The following is a 20,823-nucleotide window of genomic DNA, read 5'->3' as shown; positions in this document are numbered from 1 at the left end:
TCTCCTCCAAGTTTAAGCTATCCCTGGAGGAAGTTGTCTCCTAAGAGCCATACATGTTACACTAGGGCCTAAGCGAAGAGAAAAAGGAACTTACACTACATGACCGTATGTATGCAGTTCTAAGTGAGCATAAGGGGAGAACATTCTGGTGCACTCTGTCATTTCGGATTCTATAAAGAAGGAATGGCAAGACCCGGAGCAAAAACTTTTTTCTCGAGTGCCCACAAGAGGCGCTTTCCTTTCAAGGAAAACCCCTGTGCAGTATGGAACAAGGTCCCTAAGCTCGATGCTGACTTCTCCCAGGTCTCTAGGTCCACCGACCTAGCCTTTGAAGACATGGGGATCCTATGGGATCCGATGGACAAGCGAATGGATCTTTTGCTCAAGAGATCTTTGCAATCGGTCATGGGCAATTTAAAACAAGGCCAAGGCTACGACATGTGTAGCTAGAAACCTGGAATATTGGGTTAACCAGCTAAAAGCTCATGTGTTAGCAGATTCACCCAAACAGGAAATTTTGGATTCTTTTACTACCTTGTCCTCCGCAGTAGCCTATATGGTGGATGCTTCAGCTGAGGCAATTAGAATGTCGGCTAGATCAGCAGGCCTAACAAATTCAGCAAGAAGAGCATTTTGGCTGAAGACTTGACCAGGCGCTGTGGTGTCAAAGAGTAAGCTCTGTGGGATTCCCTTTCAGGTGACCTTCTCTTTGGTCCTGATCTAGATACCATGCTGGACAGGACAGCCGATAGGAAGAAATCCTTCCCGGTAAGGAAGTAGAAACAAGTCCCAGGGGAGGAGGAAGAATTGGTCCACGCAAAAAGCTAAAGGCAAGGGCGGAATCCTTTTCCATCCTCCTGCATAAACCGTAAAATCCCAATGACTTGACCCTGTGGGTGGGCGGAAGGCTGTAAAGTTTCCTTCCGCAGTGGTCAGGCATAACGTCAAATTGGTTCATCCTGACCACTCTTTCTCAAGGCTACGCAATAGAGTTTACGGAATCTCCCCCAAGAAGATTTCTTGTGACAAATCCCCCAAAGGATCCAATGAAAGCCCTGGCCATGAAGTCCTTATTAAAGGAGCTAATGCAGCAGTGTGTAGTGGTCCAAGTGCCACCAGGAGAGTGGCAACAGGGATTTTAGTCTCACATTTTCTTGGTAAAAAAACAGGAAAATTCTGATTTGATCCTCAACCTAAAACCTCTGAACAAATCCGTGAAGTACAGAAGGTTCAAGATGGACTCTATTTTTTCAGTCAGAAATCTACTGACCCCAGAATGTTACATGCGTCAGTAGACCTATGGGATGCATATTTGCATGTCCCAATTTCACCCCAGTTCCAGAGGTATCTCAGGTTGGCAGTAGATATTGGAGGCGTGATTCACCATCTACAGTTCAGGGCCTTACCATTCGGTCTGCACCACGGATTTTTACCAAAGTGATGGCTGAAGCACTAGCTCCGCTTCGACTTCAGGAAATTGCAGTGATTCCTTTTCTGGACGATCTTCTATTCTTTGCTCCCTCAGGGGAGAAGTCACAGCAAGACTTAGTCAAAGCATGCAACCATCTGGAGTCTCTGGGTTGGATTCTAAACCTCCAGAAGTCCTCCCTAGACCCGTCCCAGGAGGTTCAGTTTCTGGGCTATCGAATCAATTCGATAGAACAGAAAATTTTTCTCCTGCTAGAAAAGGACAAAGTCCAGTGCACGGCTGCTATGCTGCAGACCAACAAACCGGTAACAATAAGGCAAATAATGTCAGAATTAGGAGTCGTGACCTCAACAATGCCTGCTATTCAGTGGGCAAGACTACACTTCAGGAGTCTACCAGCCTTTCTCCTAAAGTCATGGGATCACAGCTTCCCTGGACACGAAGGTGAAGATTCCAGCCAAGGTGAAAAGGTCACTATGGTGGTGGAGGAATCAGGAGATCCTAGCAAGGGGACTAGCTTGGGGCTTCCCAGTCGAAAGAAGACTAACAACGGACGCCAGCTCTTGTGGATGGGGGGCCCACCTAGTGGAAAACTTCGCCCAGGGAACTTGGTCCAAGAAGGAAGCGATAAGGTCCTCAAATTGGAGAGTTGAAGGTGATTGCTTTATCTCTAGTGATATTCACACAAGTTCTCCAGTATCACCATGTGCAAGTGTTGACAGACAATGCCACAGCTGTGGCTTATCTAAAAAGACAGGGGGACACAAGGAGCAGGTCCTTAGAAGCACTGGCAACAGAGATTCTTATATAGGCAGAGAAACATTTACTATCCTTGTCGGCAATCCGCCTAAAGGGGCCCCTGAACAGAGGGGTGGACTTCCTAAGCAGGTACCCCATTTAGGAGGCAGAGTGGTCTCTGTCGCTTGCAGCATGGTATCTGAATAGCAGCTCCTAAAGAGTAAGGGGTTCTCAGATCGTTTGGTTGCAACATTGCTATCGAGTAGTAAAAAAAGTAACAAGTGCCATCTATACTAAGGTCTGGAAGGTCTATAACTCATGGTGCAATTCATCTACCCAACACCCAAGAAGCCTTGCTTCCATCTTGGAGTTTTTACAAGATGGGGCAGATAGGAGACTAGCAGTCAGTACCGTGAAGGTACAGGTTGCTGCACTAGCAGGTTTTTTTAGAGAAATCTGTGGCCTCTGAACCACTGGTAGTTAGATTTTTTAAAGCACGATCAAGGCCACCGCAGGTTAAGGGTTTCCCAAAATAGGATCTGTCCCTAGTCCTGCAATCCCTAGCAAAAAGTCCATTTGAACCTCTGGATGCAGCATCATTTAAATGTCTCACTTTTAAAGCTGTGTTCCTGGTCGGCATTACTTCAGCAAGCAGGATCAGTGAGCTACACGCTCTGTCAATTAGGGAATCTTATCTCTCAGTGTTTCCGGATTGAGTTATCCTAAGGACAGACCCAAAATTCTTACCTAAGGTAGCCTCAATGCATAATCGTTCACAGGATATTGTGCTCCCAACCTTCTGTGCTAACCCATCAGGGGAGAAGGAGACTTTTTTTCATATGTTGGACGTCAAAAGGATTTTGTTATGTTATTTAGAAATAACAAAGGACAGATTTGTTATTTGTCCTTTTTTTCGGGCAACAAGAAAGGTTGCCAGGCTTCTAAAGGATCATTAGCCAGATGGCTGAAATTATCCATCCTGGAGCAAACTCGCATGCAAGTTTGTCTCCACCAGCTGGAATTCATGCACACTCAACCAGAGCGCTTGCGGCCACTTGGGCAGAAAGAGCTGGTGCCATCCCTGAACAAATTTTCAAGGCGGCAACGTGGCCAAGTTTTTGCACCTTTGTGTGACATTACAGGCTGGACTTCACATCTGCCAGCGATCAGGCATTTGGTGGGAAGGTCCTGCAGGCTGTTGTCCCACCCTAAGGGGATAAGTCTCTGTCATCCTCTTAGGTGCCGCCCTGAAAGACACTTTGGGAAAATTCAAGTTAGACTTACAGGTAAATTGTTTTCCATAAGTCTTTCAGGACAGCAACGACCCGCCCTATTAGTTTCGATGTACTATGCTGTGACTAACATATGTGTGTTTATGTGTTCCAGCCGGGGCTGGAGGTTCTCTTCTACAACTGATGTGTGGTAGGGAGTTGTCTCTCTTTAAAGATCTGGAGGAAGGAGGTGTTTCCTATGGTCCAGTGGTTGGAGTCACAATCTCTCAGGTGCTGTCCTGAAAGACTTATGGAAAACAAGTTACCGATAAGTCTAAGTTGAATTTTCTGCATTTGGCAATAGAAATTTGAAAGTCTAATTCTTGGTACCATAATATAGCTAAAAATATCTTGTCATCCCCACAGATGTTCCCAATAATTAAAACTTATGGAGCCCTTTTAGTGAAGAATATCCAGAAGAAAGTTGATAACAAAGAATTTATAAACATGAAGGAGTAAGTATGTGGTATATGAATAATTGAATACCAATCTAACAGAATGCTGTTTACAAAAAGAAATAGATATCCATTATATCGGAAAATTGATGACAATGAAAAGTTAATGTTGATTAAATTAAATTAACCACATTCATTGGGGCCCATTTGTAATATGACTTGGTACTTATTTGCTGTTGTTGTTTTAAGACTGAATAGTTAGCATCAGTCTACACTGAACTGCAATTTGTCAAATAAATATTTTTGACTGGATGGTGTTAGTATCTATTTTATGCATCTTCGCTTGAGTTGCCTTATCATTGGCTAGAATAATGGATGGGAAAGAGCTGTATGCACATGGGGCTAATGTAGTATTTTAATTTTTTAGCACAGCCAGTATAATTCTGTAGGAATATAGGATTTTAGGAATATAGGATAGGAGTGACACTGGTTGATATATGGGCTATTTTTAGATTACTAATGCTTTGTTATTTGTGTCAGCATCTTTGGAAGCTACACCATGGACATTGTTCTAAGTACATCATTCAGTGTGAATGTGGATTCACAGAACAATCCCAATGATCCATTTGTGACCAATGCCAAGAAGCTTTTCACATTTTCCTTTTTCAATCCATTGTTCTTAACTACATGTAAGTTATTCAGTCTCCTACTTACAAATATGTATTATCTAAGGCTGCAATCCTATATATTAGCAGGCATTTTGCAGAACATTTAACCATTAATTATATCTATGTTTTTTTTTTCTTGCAGTGCTATGTCCATTCCTTATACCTCTATTGAACAAACTGAATTTCTGCTTCCTACCTTTAAGTGTTCTCAACTTTTTCCAAGATGCCATTAAAAGTATCAAGAAAGACAGGCAGAAGGGTATTCATTCAGTAAGTAAACTTGAATTAGTTTTACTTAGTTTGTGTTATAAAATTTTGCAAACAGGTAATTTTTCTTCTTCATTGATGGGCACTAATAGCTGCACTGATGGGTACTGATAGGCTATACCGATGAGGCAGCACTGATGAGGAGACACTGGTGGGCACTGATGGGGAGGCACTGATGAGGCTGTACTGATATGTGGTACTGATGAGGAGGTACTGATGGACATCACTAATGGACACTGATTGACAGCACTGATGGGCATGGATTAGAAGCACTGATGGGCACTGATTGGCAGCACTCATGGGCATTGATGATCAGTGCCCTGATTATCAGTGTAGATGTCCCCTTTCACACTGGCCAGTTACTGGAATGCTGATAGCCGGCAAGTGTGTTTACATTGTGATCAGTTGTGATTGGACACAGCTGATCACATGGTAAAGGGCCGCTGTGATTGGCCTTTAACTCCAAACTGTGATCAACTGTGCCCAAGGGACAAAGTGATCACAGAGCGTGCCAGATGCGTGCCGCAGCGGGGGTCATGGTTCTGGAAGGACATCAATAGACGCCTTCCCAGACCTGGATGGCCTGCTGTAGATGTCATTTGGCTTAAGCACAGTCAGCAAGCGGTTATTTAGCTGGGGAGGAGGGGGCCTTTTTAAGATGTGAACAAATTAAGTTGGCTGTATGCATGACTTGTTCGTTCTTTTAAATAACAATAGTAGAAGAACAAGGATGCAGTTTTGTATTCATCTTGTATTTGCACAGTAAATTTTTTCTGAATATTTAAAAATTATTATTTTTGCTAATACTTCCATTAGTGATTGCTGTCTGCATATCTCTACATGTTTAAAAGAAATTAGATACAGCTATTGCATTCTCAAAAAAAAGAGTCTTATCATGGGAAAATGTTGGAATCTCATGTCAGAATACCATTTGTACATGAGAGATATAAGTGATGTTGATGGCTTTTGTAGGTCATAAAAAATGTATGCTCATAGGAGTTACATACAGTACATATGTATTTAGGATGGGAGTTTTTTTTATTTTTTTATTGTTTGTTAACTACTTATCTGCTATCCAAAAGCTATGGCTAACTCCTTGGCCATAGATGTACAGTTATGAAAAACTTAACTTGAGAGTAATTATCTACGCATCCTCCAGCAGGTCATCAAGTGCCAGTACCTGCTATGTTTCTTAATGACAACAAACGTGTGTAGTATTTTGATCTTTCCCTCTTCTGCCCTCTGACTACCCTCCCACTCGTAGAAAGATTTTCTGCGGGTGAGAAAATGTCTGTATGAATTAATGAGCATCGTTGATAGTCGTTTCTGCTCTCAGTATCACAGAGGTCTATAGTTTCACAAATGATTCTCAAATCAGTAGCCTCATTTATATTTGGGTGATCCTTAAACTGCTGTTCTTCAAGTCATAAAATAACTTTTCTGTGCATGTGATATAAAATATCAGCTCACTATTATCTTTCTTTCTTTTGCTTAGGACCGGGTGGATTTTCTGCAACTCATGGTTGATTCTCAGACCAAAGATAGGACATCATCAGAAGAGGAGAATCATGGTTACAAAGGTAAAACAAATTATATAAGATTTTTAGAACTAGAAGCACCACAGACTGCATATTACTATGGAGTTAATTATATATTTTCTGCAACAGCAATGCAATTTTCATTGGATAGAAGGTCTTCACAACAAATCTAGTTGAGGAACATCAAACAACTGCAATTCTGCATTAAGCTGTTCCCGACCAGCTCATGTACATATACTGCGGCACAATAGCACCGCTGTACAGGTACGGGGCACGCCCCCGCCACGCTCGCGACCATCGGATTCGACCCAGAACCGATCAATCTTCAGTTCTAGGCCAATGATTTATGGCCTGGACCTGCTGATCGTTTCTGACGAATGAAATCCTTCCCCTGCCTGCAAGTGTAAAGAGGAGGAGAGGAAACATCTCACAGTAAGTTGCACCAACACTACACCACAAGTACACGTAGGTACACTTGTCACCCCCCCCCCAACCGCCCCCTAGTTAAGCCCTTCATTCCCTGTCACAGTGTCACCCAGTGCAGTGTTCATATTTTTCTTTGATCACTGTACTGGTGTGACACTAATCAGCATTAGGGCAGTTAGTGGTAGGCCCAGGTAACCCCCCCAATAAAGGTTTAACACCTTGATCACGCCCTGTCACCAGTGATCACCGTTTTAGTGTTACGGGTGATGCTGGTTAGTTAGTTATTTTTTATAGCGTCAGGGTACCCGCCGTATATTACCTAAATAAACCCCCTGATCACCCGGCGGGTGATATCAATTTTAGCATCAGTTAGGGTCTGCGTCGCCCCAGGCAGTGTCAGATTAGTGCCAGTAGCGCTAACACCCACGCATGCACCATACACCTCCCTTAGTAGTATAGTGTGTACGGATCAATAACTTTGATCTGATCAGATCTATACTAGCGTCCCCAGTAGTTTAGAAGTCCCAAAAACGCAGTGTTAGCAGGATCAGCCCAGATACCTGATAGCACCTGCATTTAGCTCCTCTGCCCAGCCCAGCCCACCCAAGTGCAGTATCAATCGATCACTGTCACAGTTTTTTTTGGTAGCGTTTGAATCAGTCGCTGACAATCAGGTGCTCTTTTTTTCCCTGTGAGTCTCACTGGTTGTACCAGTAAATTTAGAGGCAAAAATGTCCAATAGAAGGTACACTAGTGAAGAGGCCTACACTTCACTGAGGATGACAGATGAGAGTGAAGAGAAAGTCACCCATCTGTCAGATTCAGGCTCAGAATATGATCCTGTAGACAGCAGCGGCACCCTGACAGATAGCTCTGACGATGGAGTAGTGGTCCCTGCCAAGGTCAGGCGTACCCAACCCCATTCTTCTGTTGTTGTTGAGGTGCAAGAACCGCAGGGCTCTCGTATGGAGCAGAGAGCCAGTACTAGTGCCGCTCATCCTTCTTGTGAACTGGCAAGCACACCAGCGGCCTAGTACATCCTGGTCGTACATCCAGCACTGCAGTAACACTTGGTGATGTGGTGAGTCCCATAAGTGCAGTTCAAGCTGGTGAGGTGGCAAGCACAAGTAGTGTACCACAGCCACCAAGAAGACAAAGACAGACCCGTCGAGCTCATAGTGCCCTTCCTGCTGCATTTTGCCAATCCAAATTGGGAGCCCACCACTTCTGCAGCACACGTACTTCCCCCCATTCACTGGCCAACCCAGAGATTTGAGACCTATTACGATCTCCGAATTTAAGACCTTCCTGGGCCTATCCCTCCTCATGGGTATAACTAAAAAAAGTGAGTTGCTGTTATATTGGTCCACTTACCAAATTCACCATATGCCCGTGTTCTCTGCCTCCATGACAAAGGACACAATACGAGCAGATCTTGCTGTTCATGCATTTTAATGACAATGAACACTGTCGTCCTCGGGGTGACCCTGGATATGACCGGCTCTACAAAATTTGCACCCTCGTAAACCACTTCAACCAACAGTTTGCAGCCTTGTTTACTCCCGATCAAGTTGTCTGTGTTGATGAGTCCCTGATTACGTTTTCTGGCCGCTTGTCATTCAAACAGTATATTCCCAGCAAGTGTGCCAGATATGGGGTCAAGATCTCTAAGCTCTGTGACAGGGCAATAGGCTATACATATAGTTTTATGGTTTACGAGGTAAGAGATAGTTACGTAGAGCCAGAGAACTGCCCAGACTACATGGGGAGCACTGGTAAGATTGTGTTGGACTTGGTGTCACCCTTACTCGGAAAGTAGTACCACTTGTACGTGGACAATTATTACACAAGCGTGCAACTTTTTAGTCACTTGTTTGATCAAGGAATTGGTGCATGTGGCACCCTGCAATCTAATCGTCGGGGCTTACCCCAGCGGCTTGTAGATTCCCGTCTTAGGCTGGGGGAGAGAGCCTGCTTGAGATGTAATAATTTGCTTGCTGTGAAGTGGAGGGCTAATAAGAACGCTTTCGTTCTGTCCTCCCTTCACGCAGACACGACGGTTCAAATTCAAACGGCCACTGGTGTTGTGGAGAAACCCCTCTGTGTCCACGAATACAACCTTACAACGGGAGGGGTGGACCTCAACGACCAGTTGATGGTGCTGTACTTAATTCCCCATAAGGCCAGTGCTGGTACAAAAAAGTGTCTGTAAATTTATTCCAATTGGCTCTGCTGAACGCTCATGTGCTATACAGAGCTTCAGGACAAACTGGATCCTTTCTTAAATTCCAGGAAGAGATCATCCCAGCCCTTCTGTTTCCAGATGGTGCTGTGGTTCTGCCAGCTGACCATAGAGCTGATCAAAGACCAGAACAGTCTCTATGACATAAGAAACGGGAAGCTACGGGCATTTCAAGACTTTGGTTTCGCCGGATTTAAACAGCGCCATTGGGAAATTAGGAAAGCATCCTGTCACACTAATCTTGGTGTGGTCAGTTGCTTTGAGTACAGAGGAGAGATCTAGGGTCTAATAGACCCTATTTTTTTTTTTTAAAGAGTACCTGTCACTACCTATTGCTATCATAGGGGATATTTACATTACCTGTGATAACAATAAAAATGATTTAAATAAAAAATTAAAGGAACAGTGTAAAAATAAAATAGCAAAATAAATTTTAAAAAAGCACCCCTGCCCCCCTGTGCTTGCGTGCAATGGCAAACGCAAGCGTCGGTCTCGTGTCATATGTAAACAGCAATTGCACCATGCATGTGAGGTATCACCACTAACGTCAGATGGAGGGCAGTAATTTTAGCAGTAGACCTCCTTTGTAAATCTAAAGTGGTAACCTGTAAAGGCTTTTAAAGGCTTTTAAAATGTCATGTTTGGTATCTATGTACTCAGCATAAGATCATCTTTTATATTTTTCCAAATATTTGGGCAATATAGTGTGTTTTAGTGCATTAAAATTTAAAAAAGTGCTGTTTTTTTTCCAAAGAAATTGCGTTTGAAAAAACGATGCGCAAAAACTATGTGAACAAAAAAAATTGCAACACCCACCATTTTAATCTGTAGGGCCTTTGCTTTAAAAAAACAATGTATAATGTTTGGGGGTTCAAAGTAATTTTCTAACAAAAGAAAAATATTTTTTCATGTAAACAAAAAGTGTCAGAAAGGGCCTGTCTTCAAGTGGTAAGAAGAGTGGGTGGTGTGTGACATAAGCTTCTAATGTTGTGCAGGCATGCTGACAGGCATGTTGAGTACATGGAATATTTTATATTTTGCCACAAGTTTCGGGAAAATGACAATACTTTTTTTTTTCAGAAAGTTGTCATTAAATTATATATTTCTCAAACATGGCATAGGCATATGTGAAATTACACCCCAAAATATATTCTGCTGCTCCTCCTGAGTACGGGGATACCACATGTGTGGAACTTTTTGGGAGCCTAGCCGCTGTAGGGGATGAGACTCAGTGCAGGGACAAACTCACAGTTTCTTTAGGAAAACGTGTTTAATCCACAGGATATTCCCAAACAGAAGAAAAAGGGCATCTTGCCCTTTTCCTGAAATTTGAACCTGTTTCATAGGCACCCCGCTACATATACCCCCCCCCCCCCTGCTCAAACTCGGGGGGTTGAGCAACTTGGGCAAACAGACTGTAAACTCTGGAGAGAGCATCCACATTAGCTTGTTGGCTACCTGGTCTATGTTCTAATAAAAATTAAAAATTCTGTAGAGCCAAGAACCATCTAGTAACTCTTGCATTTTTCTGCTTATTTTGGGCCATCCATTTGAGAGGGGCATGGTCAGTTAGGAGCTTAAACTGTCGCCCTAACAGATAATATTTTAAACTTACAAGAGCCCTTTTGATGACTAGACATTCCCTTTCTACATTGGCATATCTCTTTTCAGCAGGGGTCAATTTTGTGCTTAAGAATGCTATGGGGTGTTCCTGCTCATTCACCACTTGAGACAACACTGCACCTAATCCCACTTCTGAAGCATCCGTCTGCACTATAAATTCCTGTGTGAAATCTGGGGTGATTAAGACAGGGCTATTACACAGAGCTGTCTTTAGGTTCTGGAAAGCTTTCTCTGCTTCTGGGGACCAAGTTACCCCTGTGGACTTCCCCCCTTGGTAAGATATGTAAGGGGAGCGGCCAACATAGCAAAATTGGGGACAAACCTTCTGTAGTAGCCTACTAACCCCAAAAAAGCCCTGAGCCCTGACCTGTGTTTTATTAAGGGGTCTTGGCCAACTTTGGATTGCCTGGACTTTTGTGACTTGGGGTTTTACTACCCCCCGCCAATAATGTACCCTAAATACCGGGCCTCCTCTAATCCCACAGCACACTTCTTAGGATTGGCTGCCAGACATTCACAACGGAGGGTGTTAACAACAGCCTGCACTTTAGGTAAGTGGCTCTCCCAGTCTGCATTAAAAATTACCACGTCATCTAAATATGCAGATGCATAGGCTTGGTGGGGTTTAAGGATGCGATCCATCCTTAATGAAAAGTGGCCAGGGCCCCATGTAGGCCAAATGGCCAACTGCCAGTGCCCTTCAGGGGTGGAAAAGGCTGTCTTCTCTTTCGCACGTTCTGTAAGTGGTATATGCCAATACCCCTTTGTAAGGTCCAGGGTGGTGATATATCGAGCATGTCCTAAACGCTCAATTAGCTCATCCACCCTGGGCATTGGATAAGCATCAAATTTTGACACCTCATTCAGCTTTTGGAAGTCATTACAAAATCAGATGCTTCCATCTGGCTTGTGAATAAGGACGATTGGACTACACCACTCACTATGGGATTCTTCTATTACATCAAGCTCCAACATCCTCCTTATTTCCTCTGAGACTACTTGGCGCCGAGCTTCTGGGATGCGATAGGGTTTTAAGTTAACGTTCACCCCTGGCTTGGTCACAAAGTCATGCCTTATTACTGAAGTTAGCCCTGGAAGCTCAGAGAAGAACTCCCTATTTCTTAGTAGAAATTCCTTGGTCTCTTGTTTCTGGCTTACATACAGGGCCTCAGCGATCTCTACCCCAGGCACGGTAGAAGGACCCTCGGTAGTCATTTCCAAGGGTGCGTGGACCACAAGGGATTCGCTGTCTTTCCAGAGCTTCAATAGATTGACAGGGCTTCCTTTTGCCAGGCTGATGTACTCTATAGTTAACTTCCCCCACCTGTTCTACAACCTCGTATGGCCCTTGCCATTTCGCCAGAAATGTTCTCTCCACCGTAGGTACCAGCACAAGAACTCTGTCACCAGGTGAAAGGTTTGGATCTTGGCTGAATGGTTATAGACTCTAGCCTGAGCCTGCTGAGCCTGTTGCAAATGGGATTTAACAATGGGCATGACTTTTCCAATCCAGTCTTGCATTTGAGCAATATGTTCCACTACACTTTTGAGTGAGGTTGCCTCTTGTTCCCAGGTCTCTTTTGCTATATCTAATAGGCCTCTTGGATGTCGGCCATACAGCAACTCGAAAGGGGAAAAGCCGGTGGAGGCTTGGGGTACCTCCTGTATAGCAAACATGAGATAGGGCAAGAGGCAGTCCCAGTCCCTACCATCTGCCGCTACCACTCGTTTTAACATTTCTTTCAGTGTTTTGTTGAACCTTTCCACTAGACCATCTGTTTGTTGGTGGTACACAGAAGTGCGTAAGTAATTAATTTTAAACAATTTACACAACTCTTTAGTAACCTTCGACATGAAGGGCGTGCCCTGGTCAGTTAACATCTCCTGAGGAATACCCACACGTGAAAACATAAGAAAAAGCTCTTTAGCAATACTCTTAGCTGAGGGGTTCCTTAACAGGATTGCCCCTGGGTACTGGGTGGCATAGTCCAAGACAACCAGGATATACTGGTGCCCCCTAGCGGACTTAACTAAGGGACCTACGATATCCAGGGCAATCCTGTCAAAGGGCACCTCAATGATGGGTAAAGGTACCAATGGACGCCGGAAATGTGAGACTGGAGCGGTGAGCTGACAACCTGGGCAAGATTCACAGTACAATTTTACCTCTTTGTGTAAGCCTGGCCAATAAAACCATTTCAATATTCTATCCTTAGTTTTATCCACCCCCAGATGTCCCCCAAAAACATGAGAATGTGCCAGGTCTAGCACCATGCATCTGAGGCTGAGGTACTAGCAACTGTTCCAGTCTCTCTCCTAGTATTTCATCAACTCGGTATAATGGGTCATCTTCCATAGCAAAATGGGGGAATAGAGCCTCCTCCCCTGGCTCTTGAGGTATCCCATTTACCACTTTTACCTGTTTCCTTGCCTTAGCTAACGTGGGGTCCCTAAGCTGGGCCGTGCCAAACTTTTCTTGGGTCGTGGGCAGGTCCGGTAGGTCTAACTCCAGATGGGGGTCCTCTGTGTCACCTGCAAGGACCTCCAAAGGAAAATTTGCAGACTCTCTTCTTTTTACCTCTCCAGCGGTTCCGGGCACTAGGAATCCATTCCAGCTGGGGTCCCTGCTCCCTGGGCCTTTCCCCATAAGTCCCAGAAAAAAGAGAAGTCTTGTCCGAGGACAGTGTTATACATAAGATTTGGGGCTACTCCAACCTCATGGTCCATGGTGCCACAGGGAGATCCGATAGACACAATGGCCGTGAGGTAGCACTTGGTATCCCCATGAATACAAACAACGCCCATTAGCTGTCGCTGCAACTTTTGGGGGTTCACAAGACTGGCATGCACTAGAGTTACTAGACTGCCAGAACCCAGCAAGGCAGTCATCTGGCAACCGTCCACTTTAATGACACAAATCTGTTTCTCAGTGCCGCCTGGCTCTTGTGGGGTGCCTCCAGGTGTAGCAACAAAAGAGTTTTGCTGGGTCATACTGTAATCCATAGATTCCTGATTTAACAAACAACTGGCGGCCAGGTGCCCCAGTTCTTAGCAATGCCAGCACACTATAGGACCCTGGTCCTGGCGGGTCTCCCTTTGGTGATTGAGCCTCTTCACACCTTGCGCCTCAGGAACCTCAATCGCATTTACCACCTTTTTCCCCCACTTTAGGGTGGGATCGCCCTTTCCCAGGTTGTTGGGCTTCTGTCTCTTGGAGAAGGATTCTTTGGGTACTTCTTTGGGTACAGCTTTCCCAGCAAACCGCTGTATAGGGGTTGGAAGGGCTCTCACAAAGTGGCCCACTACGACTCTCTCAATGATTTGGGCTGGGGTGGCAACCTCTGGCTGTAACCACATCCGTGTGAAGTGAATGAGGTCATACATCTGGGACCTTGCAGACTGGTCCACCTTAAATAGTCACGCTGAGCTCTCACAGCCATTATTACGCCAAGGCGGGCCAGAATCTCATTTTTCAGAGTTTTATATTACCAGGCCTCAGCAGCATTCAGATCAAAATAGGCCTTCTGTGGGTCCCTGGTCAAAAAGGGGGCAAGGACCTCAGCCAATGGTTCCTGGGGTAGCCCTTCACGCTCTGCCACCCTCTCAAAAACTGTGAGGAAAGCCTCCACGTCATCCTCGGCCGTCATTTTCTGTAGTGCAGCCTGCAACATCTGCAACATTGTCCACACTTAGAACCTTGTCAGTCAGGGACTGTACCTAACAATGTATGAGCTTATTGAACTCCTTCTGCTCCTGCATAGCTGCTTGGGTAGCAGTTATCAACAAGCGGTTAGTTTCTTGTTGGTCTGTGTGTGCTTGTACCAGCTGTTTGATTATTTCCTCCATTCTCTTAACAGTATACTGGTACCAGTGAATTAAAAAAAAAAAAACTTTCCTTTTTTTTTTTCAAAAATGCTGCTGCAAGAGTTACAGTCTCTGGGTCTTGTGCCCGCTTCAAGCCACCAATTATAGGGGATCAGACTCAATGCAGGGACAAACTCAGTTTCTTTAGGAACACATCATGTTTAATCCAATGGATATTCCCAAACAGAAGAAAAAGGGCATCTTGCAATTAATCAAACAAAAATAAACTTCTGCTCTACCGAGCTTTACTGTGTTCGTAGTCTGACCAGTCCTTGGTTTTGTAGTAAGTGTCCTTACAAATGCAAATACTTTGTATCCAAAGTCAGGGAATAAGTAGCCATGCTACTAGTTGCCTCCTCACATGGAGACACACACTCTCTCTCTCTCTGAGAGCTGGGACCAGCTGCCTTAATCAAGACCTGAAAGGAAAACATTAAACTGCGGTCCATGGACTTGGGAGTCTGTCCCACCCAGATCTATATCAGACTCCCAATAAAACCAGCCCCGGAATGGACTTTACCAATACAGGGTAAAGAACTATCCTTCTTTACCCTGAAGTCTTTGCTGGTATTATCTTAGATTGCAAATCTAAGAATCCGTGGAGGAACATATATCTCATCAATCACTTTTGCTGAAATTTTAACCTGTTTCACAGGCACCCCGCTACACCGTGTACGGGACCCCAAAAACCAATCACCGCCTTCAGGATTTCTAATGCCTCGTACACACAATCGCACATTCCGACAACAAAATCAATGTTTTTTTCCGAGGGATGTTGGTTCAAACTTGTCTTGCATACTCACGGTCACACAAAGTTGGTCGGACTTTCCCCACATCAAGAACGTGGTGACGTACAAAGCGTACAACGAGTTGAGAAAAATGAAGTTCAATAGCCAGTGCTGCTCTTCTGCTTAATTCCAAGCATGCGTGGCACTTTGTGCGTCAGAATTGTGTACACATGATCGGAATTTACGCAAACTGATTTTGTTGTTGGAAAATTTGAGAACCAGAACTCAAATTTTGTGCAACGGAAATTCCAAAGGAAACTGTCCGATGGAGCCTACGTACGGTCGGAATTTCCGACAAAAGGCTCCCATCGAACATTTTCTGTCTGTGCGTATGGGGCATAAGAGTGTAAAATGGTGATTTCACTCCTCACTACCTATCACAATTATGGAGGCCATTAAGTGTCCAGATAGCACAACCCCCCCCCCCCCCCAAATGACCCCATTTTGGAAAGTAGACACCCCAATGTATTTGCTAAGAGGCATGGTGAGTATTTTGCAGCTCTCATTTGTTTTTGAAAATGAAGAAAGAAAAGGAAATTTTTTTCTTTTCTTTTTTCAATTATCAAAACTTTGTGACAAAAAGCAAGATCTGCAAAATACTCAACGTGCCTCTCAGCAAATAGCTTGGGGTGTCTAATTTCCAAAATGGGGTCATTTGGGGGGGGGGTGTTGTGCTGTCTGGGTAATTCATGGTAGTGAGGAGTAAAATCAAAAATTTACGCCCTTAGAAAGCCTGAAGGTGGTGATTGGTTTTCGGGGTCCCGTACGCGGCTAGGCTCCCAAAAAGTCTCACACATGTGCTTTCCCCGTACTCAGGAGAAGCAGCAGAATGTATTTTGGGCTGTCATTTCACATATGCCCATGGCACGTTTGAGCAATATATCATTTTAGTGACAACTAAAAACTGTGTAAATTCCAGAAAATGTACCCTAGTTTGTAGACGATATAACTTTTGCGCAAACCAATAAATATATGCCTATTGAATTATTTTTTACCCGAGACATGTGGCTGAATGCTTTTTGGTCTAAATGTATGACTAAAATTGAGTTTATTATATTTTTTTATAACAAAAAGTAGAAAATATCTTTAAAAAAAAAAAAAATGTTCAGTCTTTTTTCGTTTATATCAAAAAAAATAAAAACCGCAGAGGTGATCAAATACCACCAAAAGAAAGCTCTATTTGTGGGATGCAAATTTTGTTTGGGTACAGCATGACCGCGCAATTAACAGTTAAAGCAGCGCATGCCAAATTGTAAAAAGTGCTTTGGTCTGGAAGGGGGGTAAAACCTTTCGGGGCTGAAGTGGTTAAACTTAAAAAAAAAGAAAATGTGATATAATAAGATCAATGGCTATACTCGTGCATAAAAAGTTGAAAGTGTTTGTAGTTGCAGTGATCCAGGTTCTAGTTGTTTCCTGGCACAGAGTATTTTAATAGCAAAGAACAGCCATGAGATGGAATGAAGTGGTGTTTTTGCAACAAGACAAACTCTAGCATCTACTTCTTGGCCTGATGCACTATTGCAGTTGTTTGATGTTTCTTAAAGTGGAAATACCTGGTATTTCTTTCCCTATCCATCCATTTCCTTGAAGTGGAAATACGGTACACGGCATCTGAGCATCATAAACAAAAAAATATTTTAAAAGTAGAACTATAGGGAAAACTTTTTTTTTTTCATTTTGAATTACGTAAGGGAGGGTTCTAACCCCTGAAAGGTTTATTTTTGCCATCTTTGTCCTTTTGGGGAGATTTACCTTCACTTCCTGTCTCATTGTCAAAACAGGAAGTAAGAGTAAATCTCTGTTAATTAAAGGAATCCCTTGGGGACCCCCAGGTCACCAGAACTAGTGTCCCCATTGGAAGATTTCCCCTCCAGTACCTTTCTGGGGACAACCCAAAATGTGTGATTATCATTTATTTTCACTTTTAATGATAATGGTATAAAGGACAAATAAATCTCTCTAACGTGGACACAGACAGCAATAAAAACTGACAGCTGTTCTGATCTATCTCCACTCTATCAAAAATTTGAAAAAGTTTTGCCTTTAGTTATACTTCAATTCATTCTTAATATTAAAAACAAACTTCCCTACCTATCCATGTTGCTAGGCTTTATTTTGCTGAGAAATCACTTTGAAAAACACCTCCTAGCATTTCTGGTGGTGGCCATTTTGAGTAAGTGCTGATTATTCATGTAGCATTTGCTTCTTGGAATCCATCTCCCCTTAGCTCAGGCATGCAGGCAGGAGGGTGTGCTTAGCTGAGAAAACCCCTCCTCCCCTCCTGACGGCTCTTGGGATGTATGACATCATTTGTCTAGGCCTGGAAACCAGGAAGTAACTGAGGAAATGTAAAAAAAAAGATTAAAACAAGAAAATATAATATACTTTCCTATCTATTTACTAATGCTAGCAGCATGAAGATTAAAATAGTCAATGTTGATCAAGAGGGTGAAGTTCTTCTTTAACTAGCATACTTGTGAAGACCTTCTAGCCAGTTATTATTTCCTTACTTTTACTATGGGCATTTCTTAATAACTAATAATAGGTTTATTTTGAAATTTACACTTGAAAAAATATGTTAAAACAAATACCAGGTGTCTCCAAACTTTCAAAACAAAGGGCCAGTTTACTGCCCTTCAAACATTAGGACTGTGGCCAGTGGGAAAAGAAAATGCCCTGGCATCGGTGGGAGTAAACAATTTATAGCTCCCAACTGTCCCTGATTTTGAGGGACTGTCCCTGATTTGGAGCAATGTCCCTCTGTCCCTCTTTCCTCCTCATTTGTCCCTCATTTTGGTCTCATCTATATAGTTGTATATAAAATGCACTTTTTATCTTTCAAAAAGTGTTTCCCAATGCCAAACCTTTCATCCAATTTCTAAATTGCTGCATTTGTAAATTTCAAAAGCCAATATAAAGGAATAATAATGGTAAAAAAAGCACTTGTGGGCTTAACTAATATTTTTTTTGCTAATTGTCCTTTAATTGGGTGTGGCAGGGGGTGTGTCCTATGCTTACATACTTTAGCTAATAGGTGTCCCTTGTTCCCATCTCAAAAAGTTGGAAGGTATGACAATGCCATGGGCTTGGCAATCAGTGGGAGTAAAAAAATTACAATGTTGGTGTCAGTGGGAGGAATAGTGCCCCATCACTGATGTCATCAAATACAATGCAGAGCCCATAAACAAGCATTTAATTCTTGCAGTTTCAGGGCAGCTCCACTGTAAGGGAGGATTGTTGTTTTCACTGGAGATAGGCTGGAGCAGGGGCGGACTGACCATTGAGCCACTCGGGCACTGCCCGAGGGCCCTGGGCCACTAGGGGGCCCCATGAGGGTTGCCAGCCTCAGTAAAACCAGGGACAGTATGTATAAATCTGTGTTTTTTTTTACATCTGCCTGTGTATACTGTGTGTACATGTATGTGTATACTGTGTGTGTGTATACTGTGTGGCACAATAATCTCTGATTGCCTGGGGGCCCCATAATCTCCTATTGCCCGGGGGCCCCATGAGTTATCAGTCCGCCCCTGGGCTGGAGACATCTAAGGTACCATAAGATTATACAAACCAGTACATAGTTGCCAACATTGAAAAAAAAATATGTGGGACACTTTTTTGGCTGTAGGCGGAGCCGATCAATAATTGGGGGGCGGGGCATTCGTTTGTAGGTGTGGCCTAGTAAAAATAATCATTGCGGCGCGCTAAGCGCGCCGCGACGATAAATGGACGTGGCTTACGCGAAAAGTGGGTGTGGCTTGCATAAAAGTGGGCGTGGTTTGCACAAAAGTGGGCTTGGCTTACGTGAAAGTGGGCGTGGCTTAAATTGGCGTGGCTCAAGAGGGTGTGGTTAGAGTCTGAGATGAATGAGGGATGGAGAGGGAGAGGGAAAGGGGGAGAGGGAGAGGGAAAGGGGGAGAGGGAGAGGGGGAGAGAGGAATGACGGGACAGCAACCCCAGATCCTACACAACAATAGAAATATGTGTATTCTAGAAAGTTTAACAATCAGCAGATAAAGATACTCCAAACACCTGGTGTTAACGCTTCAATCATCCTGGCACCATGGTTGTTATGGTGTCAGGATGATTGAAGCGCATTATTTCTATTATTACATTGTAATATAAAATTAAATCATTCAACTCACCATAATGCCGAATCAGTGGGATCCCTGAGCGTGTCACTAGCCACGTCGCCTGCCACCAGCAGAGTCTGTCCTTGCATCAGGTGCCCCCGGCAGAGTCTGTCCTTGCATCAGGTGCCCCCGCCAGAGTCTGTCCTTGCATCAGGTGCCCCCGCCAGAGTCTGTCCTTGCATCAGGTGCCCCCGCCAGTGCAGCCCCCCCTCAGTTAGTGCAGCCTCCCCCCCCTCAGTGCAGCCCCCCCTCAGTTAGTGCAGCCTCCCCCCATCAGTGCAGCCCCCCCTCAGTTAGTGCAGCCCCCCTCAGTGCAGCCCCCCTCAGTTAGTGCAGCCTCCCCCCCTCAGTGCAGCCCCCCCTCAGTTAGTGCAGCCCCCCCTCAGTGCAGCCCCCCCTCAGTTAGTGCAGCCCCCCACTCAGTGCAGCCCCCCTCAGTTAGTGCAGCCCCCCCCTCAGTGCAGCCCCCCCTCAGTTAGTGCAGCCCCCCCTCAGTGCAGCCCCCCTCAGTTAGTGCAGCCCCCCCTCAGTGCAGCCCCCCCTCAGTTAGTGCAGCCCCCCCCTCAGTGCAGCCCCCCCTCAGTTAGTGCAGCCCCCCCTCAGTTATTGCAGCCCCCCTCAGTGCAGCCCCCCTCAGTGCAGCCCCCCCTCAGTTAGTGCAGCCCCCCTCAGTGCAGCCCCCCTCAGTTAGTGCAGCCCCCCTCAGTTAGTGCAGCCCCCCTCAATCAGTGCAGCCTCCCCCCCCCTCAATGCAGCCTGGCCCCCGCTCAGTGGAGGAGCGGCCGGTGTTCTGCCGAGAAAGTTCCCCTCGGCAATGGCGGACCCCCTGTACTGCGCAGGCGCAGCGCTTGCGCAGTACGGGGCTGGGGAACTTTCAGCAAGACACAGCGCCGGCGCCGTGTCTTCTGCTTGCTTCAGTGGAGAGGGGAGGGGCCGTGCAGCCAAAGAGCCCCCTTCCCCTCTCCACTCAACACTAGAGGCAGATAGAGCGGCGGCGCCCGCTGCTCCAAAAAAACAAAAAAAAAAACAACATTCCCGATTTTCCTTATGGAAAATCCCGATTCGGGATACTCTCCAATCGGGACGAGGGTCCCAAAATCGGGATTGTCCCGGGAAAATCGGGACTGTTGGCAACTATGCCAGTATGTCAAATTTTCTTAAAATAGCAATTTATTCATACAGTTAATGGCAGCAGTAAAAGCTGGTTTGCAGTAGGGTTTGAGTACAAACTCTGTGTTTAGTTAGGTTGTAGGTACAAGGGGGTTTCAGAACAAGCTGTTCTGTAGGTCTACAGAAGCAGATCCACACAGGTATCAAATACACAATTTTCACTCTTTTAGGGCGTACACACGGTCGGACTTTGTTCGGACAATCCGACAACAAAATCCTAGGATTTTTTCCGACAGATGTTGGCTCAAACTTGTTTTGTCTACACACGGTCGCA

General features: G+C 44.7%; 1 protein-coding gene across 2 annotated transcripts in view; it reads left to right on the top strand.

Annotated features, from left to right (window-relative positions):
* LOC141113686 (cytochrome P450 3A24-like) overlaps positions 1 to 20,823 on the top strand; it is a 55,688-nt gene that overhangs the window by 21,559 nt on the left and 13,306 nt on the right. For both annotated transcript variants that reach the window (XM_073606951.1, XM_073606960.1), the window contains 4 exons: positions 3,805 to 3,893; positions 4,374 to 4,522; positions 4,644 to 4,771; positions 6,264 to 6,348. In XM_073606951.1, the coding sequence (XP_073463052.1) occupies positions 3,805 to 3,893; positions 4,374 to 4,522; positions 4,644 to 4,771; positions 6,264 to 6,348 (451 nt within the window). The remainder of the gene's footprint in view (positions 1 to 3,804; positions 3,894 to 4,373; positions 4,523 to 4,643; positions 4,772 to 6,263; positions 6,349 to 20,823) is intronic.

The sequence above is a fragment of the Aquarana catesbeiana genome, linkage group LG01 (genome assembly GCF_042186555.1).
Source record: "Aquarana catesbeiana isolate 2022-GZ linkage group LG01, ASM4218655v1, whole genome shotgun sequence".
NCBI classification, from domain to species: Eukaryota; Metazoa; Chordata; class Amphibia; order Anura; family Ranidae; genus Aquarana; species Aquarana catesbeiana.
This window is presented reverse-complemented; position numbering and strand designations above follow the sequence as displayed.